The 20,378-nt window shown below is 37.8% G+C and overlaps 1 protein-coding gene across 1 annotated transcript in view; it reads left to right on the top strand.

The window, feature by feature from the left end:
* The window catches only part of CDK14 (cyclin dependent kinase 14), a 243,004-nt gene that overhangs the window by 137,821 nt on the left and 84,805 nt on the right, over positions 1 to 20,378 (top strand). Inside the window, exons 9-10 of the mRNA XM_019471112.1 lie at positions 1,686 to 1,749; positions 14,904 to 14,952. Of these exons, the coding sequence (XP_019326657.1) occupies positions 1,686 to 1,749; positions 14,904 to 14,952 (113 nt within the window). The remainder of the gene's footprint in view (positions 1 to 1,685; positions 1,750 to 14,903; positions 14,953 to 20,378) is intronic.

Genomic DNA, 20,378 nt, shown 5'->3' with positions numbered 1-20,378 from the left:
TCCTATTGGTCATACTACATCTAAATTGGGCTATTTGCTTGTTGTATTTGATAGTGGAGAAAGATGATCTTTGCATTAATATTCTTAGATTAGAAACACGTTAGTATTGTAAATTGCTTAACAAACTTGAGGCCCAAGAGTCATAAAGCACACTTTGTAGGTAAGAATAAGAGGTCACTTACTTTTGCCTCAGGTTTTTAGGCCAGTTTCTAAATTTTATGAAATAAATTCTGGCAGAGTTGAAAAGAAATTTTTTGTGGTTTAGCTTCCTAGTCTTGCTTCTAAGAATTTTTTTAAGCTTGAATTTATCAACATGAACAAATGCTTACACAGCTTAAGAAGTGCAACAAATCTTCTAAAGTGGTCCTTCCTTTAATGCTTTTAATGCATATGTATATTGCAGCAGACACAATAAAAAAAAAAAATCTCTTCAGCTCCAAATGACTGGGAGTAGATGTCTTGTAGTCTGCCCTGAAGGGTCACAAACCTTCACATACTTGGACCAAAGATTTTCACACTAACTTTGTGCTTGTTTTGTGCTGGTTTAAGTGACTACAGAATATCAGTCACTCAAGATATGCAGGTCCAAAAGATCTATTCAGAAGATCTGCAGTGCAGGTAGGGGCAGGGCTGGCAGGGGGCTTTGTACGTTTATGACAATGCAAAACAAGCACCAGACTAGTGTGAAATGCTTTCCCTTTAGGTTATCAGCCTTTTATTCCAGGGCCTGAGTTTATAACAAATACTGAAAACAGTCCCTAGCATTTTCATTCATGTTAGAAATTGAGTGTAAATTTGTAACAAGGAATATCCCACTAGTGAAATATCAAATTCCACAACTCATTCAGAAATGCATTTGTAGAGCTGCTACTTTAGGTGTTCCTCTTGGCTCCACTTAAAGCAAGCATTGACAGTTATGTCTCATGAAGCAAAAACAGGTTTGGGAGAACTAATTATAGTTCTCTCAATTTATTTATTATTTGTGCCAAAGACATGGGGGGTGAACTTTTCATGTGAGCAGAGGATATAAGATGCATGTGAGAAGTGTTAAATACTTTGCTGCTGAAGGTTGGTCTCACACTACAAGAAGGAGGACAGTTGAAGTGAATAGAAACAAAGCATAATGCATGAGTCTATAAAGTCTGTATTTCCTAAAAATTTACTATTTTTATGTATACTGCATCCACTTAAAATGACAACTATTTGCTGTGCATTCTTGTTCATGCCATGCTCTTGGTCATCTGCTTCACCATCTGTGTAGATATTCTATCCTAGCATCTATTAGGTATCTGTTCAGCTTATTTAAGTTTACAGGAATTGAAATTATTTCTGAGCTAAAATATCTAGCCACTGTAACACCGGCGCTTTGAGATATGCAGGTAGCTTGGCACTTGTCAGTGGAAAGTAGCTTTAACATGTATTGGTTAAATAGGCAACCTGACAGGAACACAGCACTGTTACGTGCTTTACTGACTACACTAGTACCTTGAAACCATGGTAATCATTTAACTTTTTGTACCCTCTTCCTCCCCGCCTTCCCCCCCCAAATTAAGCCTATTTAAAGTTTAGATTGTAAGGTACATTGAGCTCTTTGGAGGAGTAGCTTTATGCAATGCTGTGACTTGTTACGTCTTTTCCATTACAGCAATGTGTGTTTTTTTTTTCTTTTCTCTTTTTGTGCACAGGTACTTGGAACACCAAACGAAGATACGTGGCCTGGAGTCCACTCTTTACCCCATTTCAAACCAGGTAGGTCGAAGTACCAAGTTCATCCAAATTCTTTTCCTGGAAATACAGGACACAGATAATTACATCCCTGCCCACAAGCTTCAGAATGACCTGGTATGCAGTGCACGAACTATAATGCACTTTTTATTGTGCTCAAGGTGGGGGTTTTTCTTTTGTTTAATTTCTTTGCTTTCTTTTGCATTTTCTCCTGTTTTTTACAGTATGAGCCCTGACCTGCTTGCATTCCTCAGCCACTGAGTATCGTACCTTTCAGATTGCTGGTAGGCTGATTCCTGATCAGTATTACTTTTCTGCAGATCACTCTGAACTTTGAGGAATACTGAAGGAAACTAAAGAGTAGAGAAAAGACTTTGTGAAAGCTGAAGTTACTACTAGATCATCTGTTAGTACCTTCCTACAAAGGTTCAGATTTTAATGTGCGTTGTACTTGAAGTTGTCATATTCTACAACCATTCCTGAAAAGCTGTTTCACCATCTGATACCTTTGTGTAAGAGGGAGCAGTTTGTTCCCTAGAGACTAGAAGTACATGGTCAACTTCATTATGCTATATATGTACGTATGCGTAGATATGTAATATATATATAGTCTTGTGAGCTTTTGAGTGGGGATCTTAGAAATACTGTTTTTTAAATATGCCAAGCAGGTGAATGAGTAGGAGACGTTGGCTGGTGGGGGTGGTGAAATACTGGAACTGATTGTCCAGAGAGGTGTGACATCTCCATCCTGTTCGAAACCTGACCAGACAGGGCCTGAGCAGCCTGAACTCGTTGGACCTGCTGTGAGTGGGTTTGGACGAGATGGTAAAGAGAAGGTTACTAGATGCTTTCAGATTAAGTACTTAATTGGCTTCCAGTATATTTTACTAGGATGAGTCTTCAGTTTATAACCATATGACTAAAGTCTGCAAGTGAGTGACAGAATTGACCCAGGAATCCAGTTTCAGATGTTTTTGTCCTTGCAGGCCTAAGATCTCTCAGTAAACTCCTGGTTCTCCTTTACTGCAGATTATAGTCCCTTCAGCTTCTGTCATAAACTGTGAGAACCTGGCATTCTATGTCATTTAAACCTAATTTCCAAGTCATCTCATAGGTCAGACATAAAGATGATTATTCCCTTTTCATTCCAGCCTGTCTTACTTGTCAGATCTGCAGGATCATAGTGGCTTCTTTGGGGCAGCAAAGAGGCAGGAGATGGGGCAGAGGAGTTGAAAAGGACAAAGAGATCTAGGCAGCTCCCAAAGTAAGACAGAGAGAGAAACAAATAAATTGTAGGGCTTACCCTCCCAGTAACACAAATCCTTGAGAAAAGGGAAGGCAGACAGCTTTCTTGCACATTGCTTTTCAGTCTCTGTCCTAGTGCTGTCTTATACTATTGCTGTATAGTGAAATCACTCTCTAGTGAATTAGTAGAACTTTTTTAACAAGTACATTTTTTCACTGAAATACTAAGAATACTACAGTGTTCTTCCCTAAATCAGGGTGTCATTAAGTTTACAAGCTTTTGTGTTTCTCATTCTTGGGACTGATTAAAAGGTGAGCATGTACAAAGAATCCTTACAGAAATATAGTGGATTTTAACAGCAGCCCAAAGACATTGTTTTTATCCAAGAATAGTAAAGAGGAGGAGAAAACCTGGAGATGTCAGTGAGTGCTCTTTGGGTTTCTTCTTGTTTTTATTCTGTGTGATACAGAAAAGTTTTGAACAGTAGATGGCAGCCAAGAAATTTCCTGGTTTCATTTTTCTGTTTGGTTTGCAAGTGTGTTAACGGATGTGGGTTTATTACCACAGAAGAACATCAGGAAATAAATCCACAGTAGGCACTTCATTAAAACTAATTTTTATACAGGCATTGTGTTAGACTTGCTTTTATTTTTTCCATCCAAGACTATGGATTTTGTCAGCTATGAATACCTAATATTTATACAAATGCAGAATGGGGACAGGAGGAAAGATGCTTCCAAGACAGAAAATGGTCACTCGATATTTTCACCATTTCTGCATGGTGTGGTCTTTGTTCTCTCGGGTCCTTTCCATGTCTGTGAAGTATGTAGATTTGCAAGTCAGAGTAATTACTATTCTCGCTGGCAATTATTTAATCTTTCTAGGGCCTGTTAATGCAAAGCGCCGAGCTCCTTAATTCCCATGCATTGTGGAGGTCTGAGAGCACTCCAAAGGAAAAAGCCCTCTTCGGTACACGTACTGTGTTCTGCACTCCCTTTGTTCCACCCCATATCCTTCATGGCCTGGTAAAAGCATTTTTTTTGTCTTATGGTTCCTTATTTGCTGATTTTGGAAGTTACAGCAATAGGGAGCATAATCTAACTGGACAAGCAAAACTTGGCTTACATACCCCCAAATGGAGTAACTGGACTTTATGCTGATAAAGTGTGGAATGGTTAGAGCAGCAAAACACATCACCTCTGGGATCATACTGGGGTACCAGCATCTAAAGCATGCTCTGCACAAAGTGCTCTGACCTATGGACTGGGCTGGAATTACACTATTTGCTCATGTTATTAGGGTCGTTGGAGCTGTTTGGTCATGGATACCCGGTTCTCTGTTGCTTCTTAAAAAAATGCTTTCCTTCATGCCATTCTGTGCACAAAAGTTTTCTGGCTATGGCAAGGCTGCATTGTCCCCTTCCATAGATGCTCAGCCAGCCATACTCCCCTCTCTGTTGGTCTGAAATTGTTGTTACACCCTAGAGAAAATTTCCTCAGTGTATAGGACTGAAAGACTCTTCTTTCCCAACTGACTTCTTTGGAGCAAAAATGGAGGTTAATGCTTTAATAATACATTCAAGATGACTTAATCTTTTCCTTTCCTTAGCAGAAGAATGCAGGAGGGAACCTGAAATGCCTTGCCCCAAATCTGAACCAATTCCATTGTTCTTTAAGATTTGTGAAATTACTGCATTTAAATATAGATGATATGGGGTTAAGTAACTCCTGTGTTTTGCGTGTCTTTGTGAGTTTTAATACTGATAGCTGCAAACAGTAAGTGCGATAAATTGAGAAGCGCAGAGAGCACTGGTGATGAGGATATCAACATTCACTCAGGCAAGGCTTTGATGCTGTAAACTGAGTTGTGTAAGCATAGAACAATGGGATTTGAACAGAAAGTATCAGTAATAAATAGTTACTGTAGTTAAAAAAATGCTGGGCACATTAAATGCCTGTGGAGTTGGGAAGACTGTTGAGAGTAGAAGCAATATTTCATTGTATTTCTTGTTTGCATACAGACTTAAACAACTAATTTTCATGCTGTGATTTGCTAGGGCACAGTCCTGTGCTGCAGAGAGCTAATCACAGTTTACTAGGAAAAACATGTCTGAAAAACATGGCATTAGTCTCTTCTCTACTAGAGTGACCGAGGGTCTGATTATTATGGAAAGCAGCCAGTGCATAAACAACGATGAACTCTGACATCTTAATATGTGGGAGCATTTCTGAGGCTGAATAAGAAATGTGTTCCTCAGGCTAGCTGTGGGTGGCTCTACATCATCTAAACCCCTAACCTCATTTTTTTCCCCAGCCTGTAATTGTGAAAATAAAATAAGTCATAATTTGTTTTGCCATTTAAAAAGTCAGAAAACAACTTTTATTTTATCTGCCTGCTTTGAGGTCTTTGATGACTTTCCATCTTACAAATACGCTAAGTAATATGGGAGATATTTAAAGCTAAAAGTTGACCTGGTCTTTGAGCTTTCTCTGTGTCTCGGCCTTGGTCCTCTCAGTTTGTGTTAGCAGATGTATATACATGTACACAGACACACATGTCCTGCTTAGTAAATTACTTAAGGATGATCTAAATAATCCATTTGAAAATCCTGAAATAATTCAGAAGTATTTCAGTAACTTCAGGTTACCCCTGTGATGCATTTTGAAGCTGTTATGATTGCTATAATCTTGAGTGCGTCTTCCTGTACTCATGTATCACCAAAGAAACCCAGCCATTCAGAATCACTGTGCAAGTAAATTATCTGCCCTCAAATAAGAAGGCAGTTCAAGGAAATTATGACAGTGTTAGTTGTTGTTTCAATAAAATCTTGAGGTTTCATCCAGCTTGGAAGCTTCATGTTACAGGTTATTGGACAGAAACACTGTCCATGATGTAAAGAGACACTGTAAATGATGAACATGATCCTCTGACACATGACTTGGAGAACATGTTTTCGCTATTTATTCTTTTATTACAATACTTTAAGAAATACGTAGATTTGCTGCACTAAACCAGATCCAACCACTTATAGTATCACCAGACCAATGTCTCCAGGAACAAAATGAAAGTAGGCATCTACTGTCTCATCTGCAAAAGTGGAGATGGAGCAGTATTCCAAAACATGCTGCTTCCTTACCGGACTCGTGTCTGAGTCTTCCTGATTTTTGTGTATTATTCTTTCCATCGTCATTAAATCTCCCATTTTTCTTAGTCTGGAGTCTTATCTTCCTTTCTCCTCTAGCCATTTTGTCTGGATTCAGAGTCCTGTCCAAATAATTGGGCAAGATAAGCCTTCTGTATCAACATCTACACTTCAGTCACGTTTTCATTCTTCCTAAATTCTCAATTCGTGTGTGGGACTGACGCTGCGTAACCTCCATCCTGGGAAGTTAAATAGAGATTTATCACAAGGTACTGTCAGTGAGCAAAGTGGGAGAAGCTAAGATTTGGTCACAACAGAAGATAAATGAAGTGATGGTGGCCATGAAGAGATGGTAACAGTCGAGAAGTGACTTGTTAGGAAGGTGGAGAAAATGTGAGAATGCTTTGTAATGTTTACTGTGCCTCAGTTTCCTTACAATACTGTTTCTATGTGAAAGAAAGTTAAATATTTAATCTTGGGCTGATGATGTGGGAGCCTGAACCTTGCTGTGTTCAAGAGACAATCAGGTATAATATAAAGTAATATACCCGAAAAGGTGTCTTTATGAGACAATGGAAACATCTACTGAGCACTGGTTTTTAAAAGAGAATCCCTAAAGTCAGGATGAAAAGATTTAAGAGAAAGATACTCTCCTTAAGGAGAAAACAAAAGACAGAAGGAAACCAGAGAGAGAAAACAGCATTCATAGGAAATACTGCATAACATGGAGTCTGCCAGAGATTGACAGATACTTCATGGATTTATTAAAAAATCCCGAGTCTGTGACTGACAAAACCACTGCAGAGCTGGTGTTCTGACTCTGGAGTTCTGCTTTGCTTCCCAGGTGATCAATAAATACAGATTTGGTTTAGAAATACGATCTGCCTACCTGCATCTTAACAGCTGATTGATAGCCAAGTTCTTTCAAAGGATTAAGTCTTCATTTAGAGTAGGGCTGGGCTGAGAGAATAAACTGTTTTGGCACAAAGCTGTGGAAATACTGTATATAAGGACATACGGCTTTTCAAACTTTCATAACAGTTTTTCCTATAGAGTTTCACCAAAGCCTGTCAACAATTTGTTACACACTGAATCAATATCTTGTTTGTTTACATCTACACTGATGCCAGTGAATGTTCCCAGGCGATGTGGGAGTCTCTGCTGTTAAACTGTTAGAGCAGCCTCTGTCATGCCTTTAGCTCATGACAACTAGCACTTCCAAAGAATTAATTCCTGGGCATGGTTAGGGAGTTAGTGTGGGCTGGGAACCGCTCCCAGTAAGAAGTATGTCTTGCATCTATATTGGAGGATGGAGGTGGAAGGGTGCTGCAGTAGTACGGACACAGGACAGTGATGGTGTCTCAGCCAGACAACAGTCCCAAGCACATTTAACTTACTGGTATAGATAGAGTCTTCAGGAATTTGAGTACTTGAAGAAAGGAGACAGAGGGATCTGTAAAAGAGAATTAATTTCAAATTTCTCCCCCTCTTCTTTAATTTTGTCAAAACTGTAATATTTTGGTGTTTCCTCAAGTCTCTGGTATCCACAACTCAAGGGAACAGAGTTGTCAGTGTTTTCACCATTCTTTAAACAAAATTGCCTAAAACTGAAAAGTTAAAGTAACTACTGTATATGCAAGGGAGCTAGTGTGAGCACTGCTAAAAGGGGGAGACATTTACTATAAAAGCCCAGTGCTTTAGACAATGCTGACTATTAAAATTACATTTTCTATTCATGCTCAGTAGAGAATGTAGAAAACAGCATCTATCCTTCCTCTTTACACAGCCTGTGCTCTGCTAAAGCAGGTGCTTTTGGGAGGGAGGAGAGGGGAGGGGGATGAAGGGCGGGGAACTGAAATAATTTTTCTCAAGGCATTTGGCATACAAAAGGAAAGTTTACCTCATGATTATGATAAAACTCCAGTTGTGATTGGACTTCAGTAAAAACTCTAACTGCATATTAGGGCTGCAAAGAGTACTTGAAAATTTTGCTTGTCAGCATGGATGCTCGTCTTTATATCTTTAGCTAACATAATTTAAATATTTTTAGGATTGAATCTTTAATAAAAATGGCATGAGTCTTACATGTCACAATACAGTGTTAGTCACTTTAGACTTTTCACTTAAATGTAAAGAAAACCCATTTGAAGAAATAATGCCTTAGACTTTTCAAAACATTAATTATGGTGATGTTTAAATATTTGCATTTAAGCTAATCACATTTGGTTTTAAATAGAGAAGAACATTAATCAAGGAATGCATATTAGCCAGCATGTTTTGATTAACAACATAAAAAATGCCTTGAAGTCAAACTGCATTTTAAGTTCTTTGGTTTAGACTAGAAGCTGATTATCAATAGTGCTAAAAAGGAGCTAAAAAATCAAAATGTAGTCTGCTTCTAATTCCTTATGTAGCTTTTCTTGCCTATTCTAGGTCTTTCAAGGCAACCGTGGCAAAGGTATAATAGTTCATGTGTTTTTCTGACTGATAAAAGAGAAAAAACCCTCATCTTGTTTTATATTACTTAAAATGCAAGTGCTTATTTTTTCAATTCTCACAGCAGACCAGTAGTTCCTTCAGTGGTCTGCTAATAAGCTCACTAGTGAGTTCTGCTGAAATTCGCTTCCGTTTGAACCTGCCCTTGATGCAGGGCTGTCAGATGGAGTGTGTTTATCAGGCAGATAATGATGTTTGCAGTGGAGAGCATGTAGGTATATATGTGGGCACACAAGTGAGTATGCATATATAACACTGTTGCTGTAGAGCGGTTGTCTAAAGGAAATAAGAAATAGAAATACTGTCATTTCTAAGATCACTTAATACAGCTGGGTGTAATGGATGAGCTTTCTGGCACAGGCTTTCTTTTCCCCCTAAGTCTTCAAGCTGAGTACAATTTGGGAGCAGTTGTTTTAAGAACATAATTTTTTTGATGCATCAGGTTTGTCAAATCAACCAGCTCAAGAAATTTACTCCCTCTCTTCCCTCTGGTTGCTCACTTCTGCTTCCATTTCGCAGTCGTTATTCCAATAGCTTTGTGGATGCTACTGTTTGTGGGGCACAGTCAGAAAAACTTCCTTGGCACACGAGGCATTGAGTAAGCCGTGCTGCAAGGTCTGAAGCAAATAGCAACTCAAATCCATTTACTGCCGGAAGAATGTTTGTGTAACTGCACCGCCCAGCATCTGAGTGGGTCGTGTTTAGTGCCCAGCAGAACTGTGAATCTTGGCTCCGAGGCTGGGCTTCTGAAGGTGTGGATGCAATATATTAGCCTACTCCTTTTCTATACTCTTTTAAAATCTTAAGAGTAAATGGTATGCTACAGGAAGATTTTGCAATTGGTACTTCTTTCCAGTAAGGAATATGAGTACTGTATGTTTGCTTTTATTTATGCAGTCCTATGTAGGGATCTCTTTACACAGCATTTGATTATGAATATGCCACTTAATTAATCAAGATTTGGCTAACTGGGCCTTCTAAGAAGCAAATGGTAAACACTTTCAGGTGCTGCGGGATTTAAACAAAACCAGAAATCTCTTCCTTCTTTTGTTTCACATAAGCAAAAATCACCTTTGACTAGTGAAATACAGCACCCATGTGAAAAGCCAGCTCTTTAACAGTGAGACATGGTTGCCAGTGAGGGTGATGACTGTATATTTGGGATAAAAATGCAGAGGATCAAATTTTGTTTCCTGAATTTGTTCCCAAAAGATTTGCAAATATTTAAGTGTTTGCATAAAGGAAATTAAAATCACACTTTTTACTTTACATTTCAGATGAGCTTACTGTGTCGGTCTTCCAGTGTTTTTATTCAAAATAAGCACATTTAATAATAATAATCTGAAAAGATTTGAACTCCTGTATATATGCTCAGAATTTGAACTATAAAAAACCAAAATACATCCGAGATCAAATCTTGATCTGTAAACGTACAGTTTTTCAGGTTTCTTTAACCTCAGCACTGGTAAGAGTGAGCAGCTGCCTCAGCAAGATGGTGTGCCTCGCGTTCTTGACAGTGGCTTGCATGCACTGGAGGATGGTTGTGTGGGTGGGTGATAATGTGAGTGTCTACATGAAATTCTCGCATGTGCCTGTTTGCCTTTCAGTTCTGAGGGAGGGGTAGTAAGTTTTCACTACACGGGGTTTCTTCCACAATGTTGGACTGAGATTTGGATCGCCTATGCTGCTGCCTTTCGTAATGTATGTCAGGCAAAGATTTCTTTTTTGGGGGAGCATTCATGGTAATTCTGCAGTATTCCCAGGATCTCTCATACAGTCAAGATCTACTGACTGATATTACTGGTTTTTATGATCAAATCAATGGGAGCGTCTGAAAAACAAATACCAAAGCTATATGCTTGAAAGTATCATAAAATGTAATTTCATGCAGTTGGTCACAGTCACATATGTATAGCTTTAGATTTGGTTGTATTAAATCCATCTAGTATTACAGGACATTCTAGAGGCATTCATACAGGTGTGTGTGAGTTGTTCACTCTGAAAAGTAACTCAGAAGCAAACCTGGGGATGTAATTGTGAGACTGAATTCCAGTTCTGTCATTAATTGGACACAAGCAGGATTTCCTCAGATAAAAGTTGGGAGGCTAAGTTACCTCTTTTTTTGCCTGTGTTGTGACTGCAAGATTGGTGTTCGTAGGTATATAATACTGTGCTTTCACAGTTCAGGACTTAAAAACTGGGTCATGATGGAGAAGCTCAAGGACAAGATTGTTGTAGCTTCTCTGTTCTGGCAGCTCTGAAGTCAAAATCAGCTGGTTTTGTTATTCTGTTTTTTATTCACTGAAGAAGGATTAATTCAGGAAAGTACTAAGAGCTGGCATGTACACGAGGCTGGGCTTAATTACAGTAGTCCCATCTAGTTATACTGTCCGTGAAAGTTAACAAGACTCTGGTTGGAGGCACGACCACAAAATTGTGTAGAAAAATGTGAGCTGTATTTTATCAATATGTGGTTTCTTTCCTTATAAAGAATTTCAAGCAAGGAGCCTCTAATCTGCTTGGAGTAGAGGGGGAAAAGTTGATGCCAATGGTTAGGAGAAGCATGGTCTGCAGTCACGCAGCATATAAATGGAGTTTGAAATTAAGGACTGAGGACTAACATTTGCCTCTCTATAGACAGGGTTTCACCCTATCCACGTTTTCCCCCCTAGTTTTCCCTCTCCCTACCTGATAAATATAGTGTATTAAGGTACTTATTTAAAAAGAGGTTTAGAGTAGAGCAGTAGACTGAGTAAAGAAGGAAGATCCCTTTGAGAAGTTTGTTCATTTTGCTTATGCGTGTCCCTTATGACAGCACTTACACAACTGGTTCCAGTGTATCGCTTTTTCAGTAAAAACTCATCTGGCATAGCAGTTGTTTTTCAGTTTCTTGCAGAACTGAAACAGATCTTTGGACATTAAGACCTTAAGGCAATTTGGCCAAGTGGTTGACTCTATGTTTTCCTCCCACAGTGAAAATAGCTTAAATTGATTAAAGTGAACCCCTGACAGTCCAGTCAAGAAAATATGTTGTGTATGATACTTCTCAACTGTTTTAACGGGATGTAGCGCTGTTGAAGTTAGTGTTGCTGTGCCAGTTTGAACCAGCTCAGTAACTGACCAAAACATATTGCAGAATGACAGATAAAATCAAAATCTGTCTTTCCCCAGGTCGAGGTTAGCTTTTCAGCAATGCTTCAAGTCAGTTCAGTTCTCTTTCCACCCAGCACTTTTCTGCACCAAAATAGATTATTGTGCAAATCTGCACTTTATTAGCTGAATTTCCATGTGTATCTCAGGCTTGTTGTTACGCAGCACTGTCTGGCTGCATCTTATTTTTCAGTCCTTTGTCATAAATGAATGGACAGTGTTTTATGGTTGGACTATTTACTTATAAAGTACAGAAAGTCTTTATTTTCTTCCTGTTTTTATGGGTGAGTATCTGCTTGCATATATGTTTTTAATTCACATTTGTAAACTGAAATTCAAGGGTGAGCTCAGGTCCTGCTGAGGCCAATGCAGCTTGGCTATTGACCTTACTGGGGTTCAGGCTTTTCCTCTGGAGAGCAGAAGCTGAATTAGTAAACAACAGGTACAGTTTGAATTGTAATGTTCCTCTCCCTTGTAAGTTTGGGTCATATTCTCAATGCCAATAAGATGCTTGAACTACTTACTACAAAACATGTGCTTCAATACTGAGTTTTTATTTCTGCTATTGGACATTAAAACATAATCACAGGCACTGACTCCAGTGCCGTGTTACTGGTACTGAACCATGGCTGCATCTAAGAATGATGTTGACTACTTTGCCCGTTTGATTTAAAGACCTGCCTTGGGGCATCGGCACATCTGTAGTTAGATGCATTGCATGCAATGTATAATAGAGATAAAAAGAAATTGGCACTTCCTATAATTTTAATCTGGATGCCTCTGATGTGATAAGTTATTTTGTTGTAGTATGTGCACACAGAAAATTGTAAGGAAATCTCTTCACTTGCTGCTCTCGGTAAGAACGTACCCAGCAACTTCTTTTTTTCCCCTTATGTTCTGCACTCATTGCGTTATCAAGACTTAACAGAAAATAGAGAAAAAACCTACCGCAATGGTTTAAATTGCTTTTCCTTTTTATAGTATCCAAGCTGCTAAGTTCCTGGGATAACTGACTTTATCAGTAATTGGAAAGTACTGTAGAGCTTCTAATTTACAAAATTTAGGATAATGTCAGTAGTGTGGTATTCAATCTAAATGCTTCTCAAGTTCACACTGAGTAATATGGTAGCATTTTCAATAATAAGACATATCAGAAATTAGTTCAAATATTTTAAGAAATGCGCACAAAATTGGCAATAAAAATACTTTATTTGGGGAGATATATTTATGGAGCAATATATTTTCAGTTAGTAAAATGTACCACATGACCTATAATTTATTTCTTACAATATCCTAATCCTAAGAACAAATTAAGCTTTATAACACTGTATAACATGGTTCATAAAAATTCAACCTAATAATTTTAGTTTATTGAGAACTGTGTAATGGTGGCACATCTGAGAGTTACTGAGAGTCTTCTCTTAGCTAAATATCTTCATTCATCTTATATATAACACGGGGAAGTCAACTAGGTGCTACTTTAATGATCATCTATGATAGTCAATATTTTCCAAAGTGCAGAAACTTTTTGTTGATAATATAAAAAAAAAAAACCAAAACCCAAACCTTACAAACTTTTGTTTCATATGTTTATCTACATCTAAAAGCCTTTAAAGGTATGATAATGTAGTTAGCATTTGGGGGTTTTGCTAAGAAAGTTATTTGAGTAAATTCAGACACAATATTACGTAAGTGATATTTATAATTTATATTGGTGCTAAAACTAGTTATAGTCATGAAGCTTCCAGTTCCCAGTACACTTGTCATACATATCTAAGAGGGAGTGATTTCATTGCTTTAACTGCATCAGTATTGTTAATACAACAAAATTTGTAAATGTGAAGTGGCCCTCAGACACAGTTTGCAGGTCTACCACTTACTGAAAACTTCTGATAGCCATGTCAATGAAAGTTGAAGTTTCTGCATAAAACTTTTTAGTTAAAGAAGAAGAAAATAGGCATACGAAACAAAATCATCCACATTGATGCTGGGATTTTGTATGTGCCACAGTTTTTGCATAGTTGTTGCATCTTTAGAACTGACTACCTATGAAGTATATGTGAGAACTTTAGAACTGACATAAGTGAAGTATACAAATACAGGAATTTGAACACAACCCCTCCCAACATTTACAGTTGTTTTGCACAGTAAGATGCATGCATATGTGTATGCACATATATATATATATATAAAAAATACTGTTGTAACTGTACAGTGTGCCTATTAAATGTCATGTTCATGGCTGGAGAGGAAGCAAAAATAATTTTTGAGATTTTGTAAGTTTAGGACTTCTTCACAGCAACTAATGCCATCACACTAGGGTAGTTAGCCAGGGCAAGTACCAGTCTACATGGTAGGATTTCAGTGCGATGAGGCTTCATGGAAAATGTTATTATATTCTCCAGCTGGATTGCATTTTTTTCTTCCTGAGAGGCACTTAGCTCCTGCTCAAAGGACTAACAGATACTGGCCCTTCGCTTCTGCAGCAGATTTCATAGCATCTTCCTCTGCCAACTGGAGTCCTACTGCAGAGCAAGTATCTCCTTGGATATGAGAGGGAAAGTACTTATATCTGAACTTAAGAACTTAATGTTTGAGTAAATAAGCTGTCATTGTACTTGTTACTTCTGCTGATTATTTATATGTTGTTGTTTAGAAAATGAACTGTTACGTGGCCACACAGACCCACACTTACTCTTATGCCTCCCGCAAAGCATAAAAACATGACAGTGAGATCACAGAGAATAGTATTTGTGATGAAGAAAAAAAAAATTTAGATTTCAAGCTTTTTTTTTTCCCTTAGCAGTCAAATACTACTTTAGAAATAATTGTAAAAATTTCCATTTCTGGTGATGCCACAGTAAATGAGCTTTATGTCATGATGGTTTGTTTTGGTTTGTTTGTTTGTTTTAAGAAGTTGGGGGGTTTGGGGGGTATTTTTGGTTTTGTTTTATGGGGGGTTTTTTTCTCTCTTTGTATGGCAATTGCTCCTATGCTGGTTTTCTTTCCCTGTCTTGGGACTTGAGCCGCAGTGGTTACATAGAAATGATGAAATGATGAAAATTGACAGTAGAAAAATATATTTGAAAAAAAAATCCTGGTTTTAGCATAAATAATTGAATGTGCCTCTTCTTTTTCTTACAGAACGGTTTACACAGTACAGCCCTAAAAATCTTAGACAAGCATGGAATAAGTAAGTCTTTTTTTTTTTTAATTACTCTTTTGACTCTTCAAGGATGAGATTCATGCCAAGCTGAAGTTATCATAGTTACCTTAAAATAGCTTTATCCTTTTTAATTACAGTACAAATGTGGAATTACTGAAGTGTTATTCTTTCCTGCGTCTGCCAGTTTGGAATGTTTTTGAATTGCCAGTTACCTGTAAATAGGGAAAAACTGTATAGTGTAGTCTTTTCTTCTTGGGGATAGCAGTTGGCAAGCATATTGAGCTCATTGAGAGATGCTGTATTACTGCTTTGGGTCATCAGTTTTTAATCTTGTTTTCTCTGTTCCACTATAACAATTAAGAGACTTCTAAAGAATATGTTTCTAATCAACTTTGAGTGTTGTTTCCACATAATCATCCCCTGTTGCCAGGTCCATCTGGTCATTGCTGTGAGCTGATGACCATACTGTTCTATATTTTAATTATCATGACTGAAAAAAGTCAATGTGAATTCACTGCCTTTTTTTTTTTTCCTTGAATTTTGTCCCATTTACATCAGATGGACACTGATATAAAGGTATTGTGCTCAAAATCCAGAAAGGTTGCCTAGTAAGCCAGGAATGCCTAACCAATCATCTGTGTAGTTTACTAGAAGTTTTCTCAGCACATGAAGAATCTTTGTAGACAGGATATTTGGGCAGCACTATATTGAGTGATTAACATCTTTTATGTTTTGAAGAAAGCATACATAGTTTGAGTTGGATGAGCAGGATAACAGCTATATCAACAACTTGTCTTCCCAGAAAAATTGTTAGAATTTTTCTCCACTCTCTTCTGATCAAAATTTTTTGCAACAAGGCTAAGCCTTTGCTGCACCAGAATTGCTGTTTTCTTTCCGATACTCATTCCAAGTTTTATTGTTGGTACCAACTGGCTGTCTTGTTGGTAGTTTACCAGGGAGTTCAAGAGAGAAGTCGGCAGGAGACTGAAGCATGTCCTCCTCCAAGTTCACCACTGAAGTTGAAGATACAAAATGCTTTGGTGAAGGAACTTCCTTGTTATAAGGAAAAAAAGTTACCGATAGAGTAGTAGTCCAAATCCTTTTTCAATATCCTAATTTATTAGCAATGGAGTGTGTCTACAGCTCTAAAATTCATAGCATGGTCACTTGCCCAAGATGTGATGAGGTCTATACGCTGCCATTCTATTCTTCTCCATCTGCTCCTTCCCAAACCAATTTGGTCCAGTGTTTTGGACTGAAGCACAAATGCATTTTTCATTTAAAAAAACAAACAAACAAACAAAAACCCTTTTGAAATTGTGTTTAACTGGGGGAGGAGAAATCTCTTAATGTAACAGGATCATAGTTAAAATTAGGTGTTAGTTTTTGGATGTGGTATCATCAACGTTCATCCTTTGAGTCAGAACCTGTATTTCTGCAGTGCCAGGTGTCTTTCATGACCCTGTAGCTCGCTCTGCATTACTACTGGGTCCTCCATGGTTAGGAGTATCTTTCCAGTTCTTGCAATGAGACGCATAAAGCTGGCACTGAAGCCAGTGCAGGCCTTCACAAAGGTTAAGTGTCACCTACCTGAGTTAATTGACTTTCAACAGCCTCTAGAAAAGTTCCTGGCTTGTCCAGTTCAGACTGGGAGCCTAATTTGGTGGCTTTCATGGAAGAGTCCATCTCCTGTTTACTCTAGAGGGAGTAACAGGAAGATTCGCTTCACTTATAGTTAGCTTTTGTGAATATCTCAAACAGTTTTGCCAGTTCTTGTGATCCTTGCAGGCATCTTGCAATGTTTGACTCTACCTCAGTCTTACTGCTTGGAATAATGTAATTCCCTGAAAGTCACAGCTTTCATTTTAAAAAGTAAGTCACTAGAATTGTCTATATTCTGTCCTTTAACAATGAACAAACTTGCAAGTTCATTTTTTCTTTGAAAGTAGTTAATGAAATCCAAAAGCTTGGAAGAACCAATTATATTACAATCTAGGCAATTAGATCTGGATTGGGAAAGAGGGACAAGGAAACGAATATTGATGTGAATGTGTTTGCTTGGGGGCATATATATGCGTAAGTAATGTGAATAGATACTGGCACGCTATTCCATCCATTCTGCAGGCACGGACTGAGTGTTTTTCTATATTTTAACAGCAGTTAGACTGAGCAGTATCTCCTGTGTATGAATAAGTACAATAATAGATTTGAATTTTAAAAGTTGATATCTTATATTTCCTTCAAGAACATTGCATGAAATTTCTGTTTTCGTAAAATACAAAAAAAGAACAAAACCCAGTTTGCTTAAAACAAACCCTCAGTCTCTGAGACTTCATAATTGACACAAGTTATGATCACATCACAGGCTGACTCAAATGAGACCAGAGCTTTTTAATTTCTAAGAAACCTCTTCAAAAATATTTATACATTTTCAGTGCTCCGTGCATAAAGGATTTGCAATTTTTCAGCATAAATGAAGGGATTGAAAGACCGAAAGCAATGACAATACATAGAGTTCAGCACTTCATATATGCGGTTCTGCTATAATAGGAAATATTCAGTGCCTCAAAATTATGTATCATTTACATACAAAATGTAAAGGATTTTCTCTTTTTCTAGTGTAAATCTTTATCTGTGTGCTGTATTAGAGCGCTGTTGCTTGCATAGCTGTAGTTAAGGATGTATAAACATTTCTGCTACAGACCTCATATTCCCAAGGGTTTATAATTCAGCTATAAAACTTAACACATGGACAGACTGATTCATTCTAGAAATTTTCTTTCTTTATTAGCATGTTTCAAAAAGCAGCAATCGCTAATCTTAAAAAAAAAAAATTCCTTTTTAACTTCCTGATTTGATTTGTTGAAGACTGTTGATGACACAAAAATGTCCCACTTGAAATAGAATTGTTTTAAGGGTAGTTGGGATAAACATGAGACCTAAGACATGGAGAAAAACATACTGCCTTTTGTTTTTAAATATGAATTGGTTTTGTTACAGAGTTACTTCGTCTCAACATCGTAGTACCTTTGAAAGATATACCTTAAAGAACAATGTTTATGGGCTTGGAAGGATTTATGTGTGTGCTTAAACTTCTCTGAGGTGAAGTCCTGTTACTGTATTTTATAGAGGGGGGATTGAGATACAAAGAAATTAAGGAATTTGTCACACAGAAACTGCCATAGAAACTGTAAAACAGAGCACGGCATTGAGCTTCGTGCTCCCAAATAGGAAGCGAACACTTTAAATTTTCTAAACACAATGAAGCTTTCACCATCTACTGTTCCATCTTTCAGGCACAGTCTGGCCCTTTACCTTGTTCGTATATATATTCTGAGGTCCTGGCATGGAAGTGTGAGAATATGGGTTTAGAAGTCTTCAAAAAGAGGCTTACCTCAAAACGTACATTATAATTCAATTTCTGTAAGGAGACGTTACTAGAAGGAAGAATAACACGCTTCCAACTTCTACAGAGCCAGCTTCATGTCTGTAAGGCAGAAGGAAGAGAGGCAAAAAACTCCAACCCCAAGCCCCGCAAAAAGCCACGGATGGTAGATTGAGGGCAAACTAATTGCACCTGACTGACTACACCAGCTTCCACGAGATGGGAATTTTAAAGGCAGAGCCAGACAATGGAACAATGATGGACACAAGGCAGTGGCTCTTTAATTCCCAGTCTAACTGGAAATTAGCTAGAAGTGTGAAATGTAACAGTGATGACAAAGTGAAACCCAGCAGGCTCATTATATCAGAAGTCAGATCCCTAAAATTCTTAAAATAGGTCAGTTTTAGCTGCTACTTTTGGGAAGCGTTTGAGGGAAATATAATTATCACTTATAGTGAATTAAGTTCTTTGGAGACTTTAACACTGAATTTCTTCACTCGTTGTCAAACTACCTGAAGATTATAAAGAGAATATTAGTAGATAAGATGTGATTTATACATTTTGTAGAAATGCTTATAATGTTAGGAAACAAAACTTGCGTTGACAGTTGCTTCTGTCTAGTATGAAGCTTCACCTACATTGCATGAACTAACATATTGTGGAATGTGATTATAAAATACTGGTCTAAAAAGAATTAAGATGTGGTAATCTCATCTTCCTATAGAGTTCATAATGAATTATATTTTCACCTTTTTTCCTGAACTTTTCTGTTCAATTATCTCTAGACAATAAAAAACAAGAACAGCTCTGCCTTCAGAATGCAATGCAACCTCTTTCAATTTGCAAAAGCTTCTCCACAATAATAAACCCTTACAGAAGAATAACAAAAGAGAACTAATTATCGTTGTGTATATTTGGTAGGATATAAAAAGCTTTTTCAGATCCTTCTGTCATAATGGGTTGCATTGTGAGAAATCAGGTTGGAAAGAAAAGGTGCAGTTGAAAACAAATTCTGCTCTGCATAAATAGGACTACTACTTTGTAATTCCCCAACGTGGCAGTATTTATTATATAAATAACACTTTATTCTCACAGCTAGTCCCACTGCTGGGGATTTCTTCCTTTAACAAGATGGCCTCTGTACTCGAGACCTCCCTTCCTGAGGCCAGGTTGTTTAAAAGTTTCATTCCAGGATGGACTGGCCTACTTTGGGACTGTTGTTCAGTGAAAACTTCCTGAAGAAAGCAAAGCAAGTGAATAGAGATGAGTCCCAAGTGTTTTGAGTCTGTATTTCATTTCAAGCATGGCACCGACTATGGAATTGTCTAGAGCTGAGACTTGGGAAGGGTTTTTGGTTTGGTTTTTGTTTGTTTGTTTGTTTGTTTGTAAATCTTTGCCTTAGTGGGGTTTTGACTAAAGACGAAACTCTCTTCTAATTGTCACTTTTAACCCCTTCACCTCCTGTCCCTTTGTCAGCAATGCTCATTGTAATGTATTCTGTAGTGCCATTAAAAGAATATTCAAGCTCTCAAGCACAGTAGGAACAAAAAGCTTTACTGTTGTCATTGCTAAAACCTTTCTGATGGATGAAACTAAGCAATAAGGATTTAAAACTATACCTGTGCAAAAGGTGGATTATATGTGTACGACTGTGTGCAGTTCGAGTATGTTGAGGTTGCACTGGGGCTGTCCCCTCACTTGCATTTGAGGAGCGATCGGGAATCGTGCTGGGGGGAGCAAGAATGGAGACCAGGCAAAAATGAAAAGATTTTGTAGAAGTATCTGTGATTTAGAGGCATATAAACCTGCCTCCGTCTCCTGGTGATTTGCAGTGATACTGCTGTGCTGGAAAAAAACATTTTTCGTTTCCCATTTTGTTTCATATTTCCCATAAATACCCCTTTATCAGTCATTATCTTTCGCCGGAGGGACCTTAGGAACCTTATCAAGACAAAACCCATGTTAACGTGCGATACAAACGCGAAGTCATTTACCAGACAGTAAGTTGATTACGCTATCTTCGTAAAAAGATTAACTCCTCCGGTATCCGATAGCAGGCAGATCCACC

This window comes from Aptenodytes forsteri, unplaced genomic scaffold (assembly GCF_000699145.1).
Source record: "Aptenodytes forsteri isolate BGI_AS27 unplaced genomic scaffold, ASM69914v1 Scaffold172, whole genome shotgun sequence".
Lineage (NCBI taxonomy): Eukaryota > Metazoa > Chordata > Aves > Sphenisciformes > Spheniscidae > Aptenodytes > Aptenodytes forsteri.
Note: the sequence above shows the minus strand (reverse complement) of the source record. Positions and strands in the feature narration are given on the sequence as shown.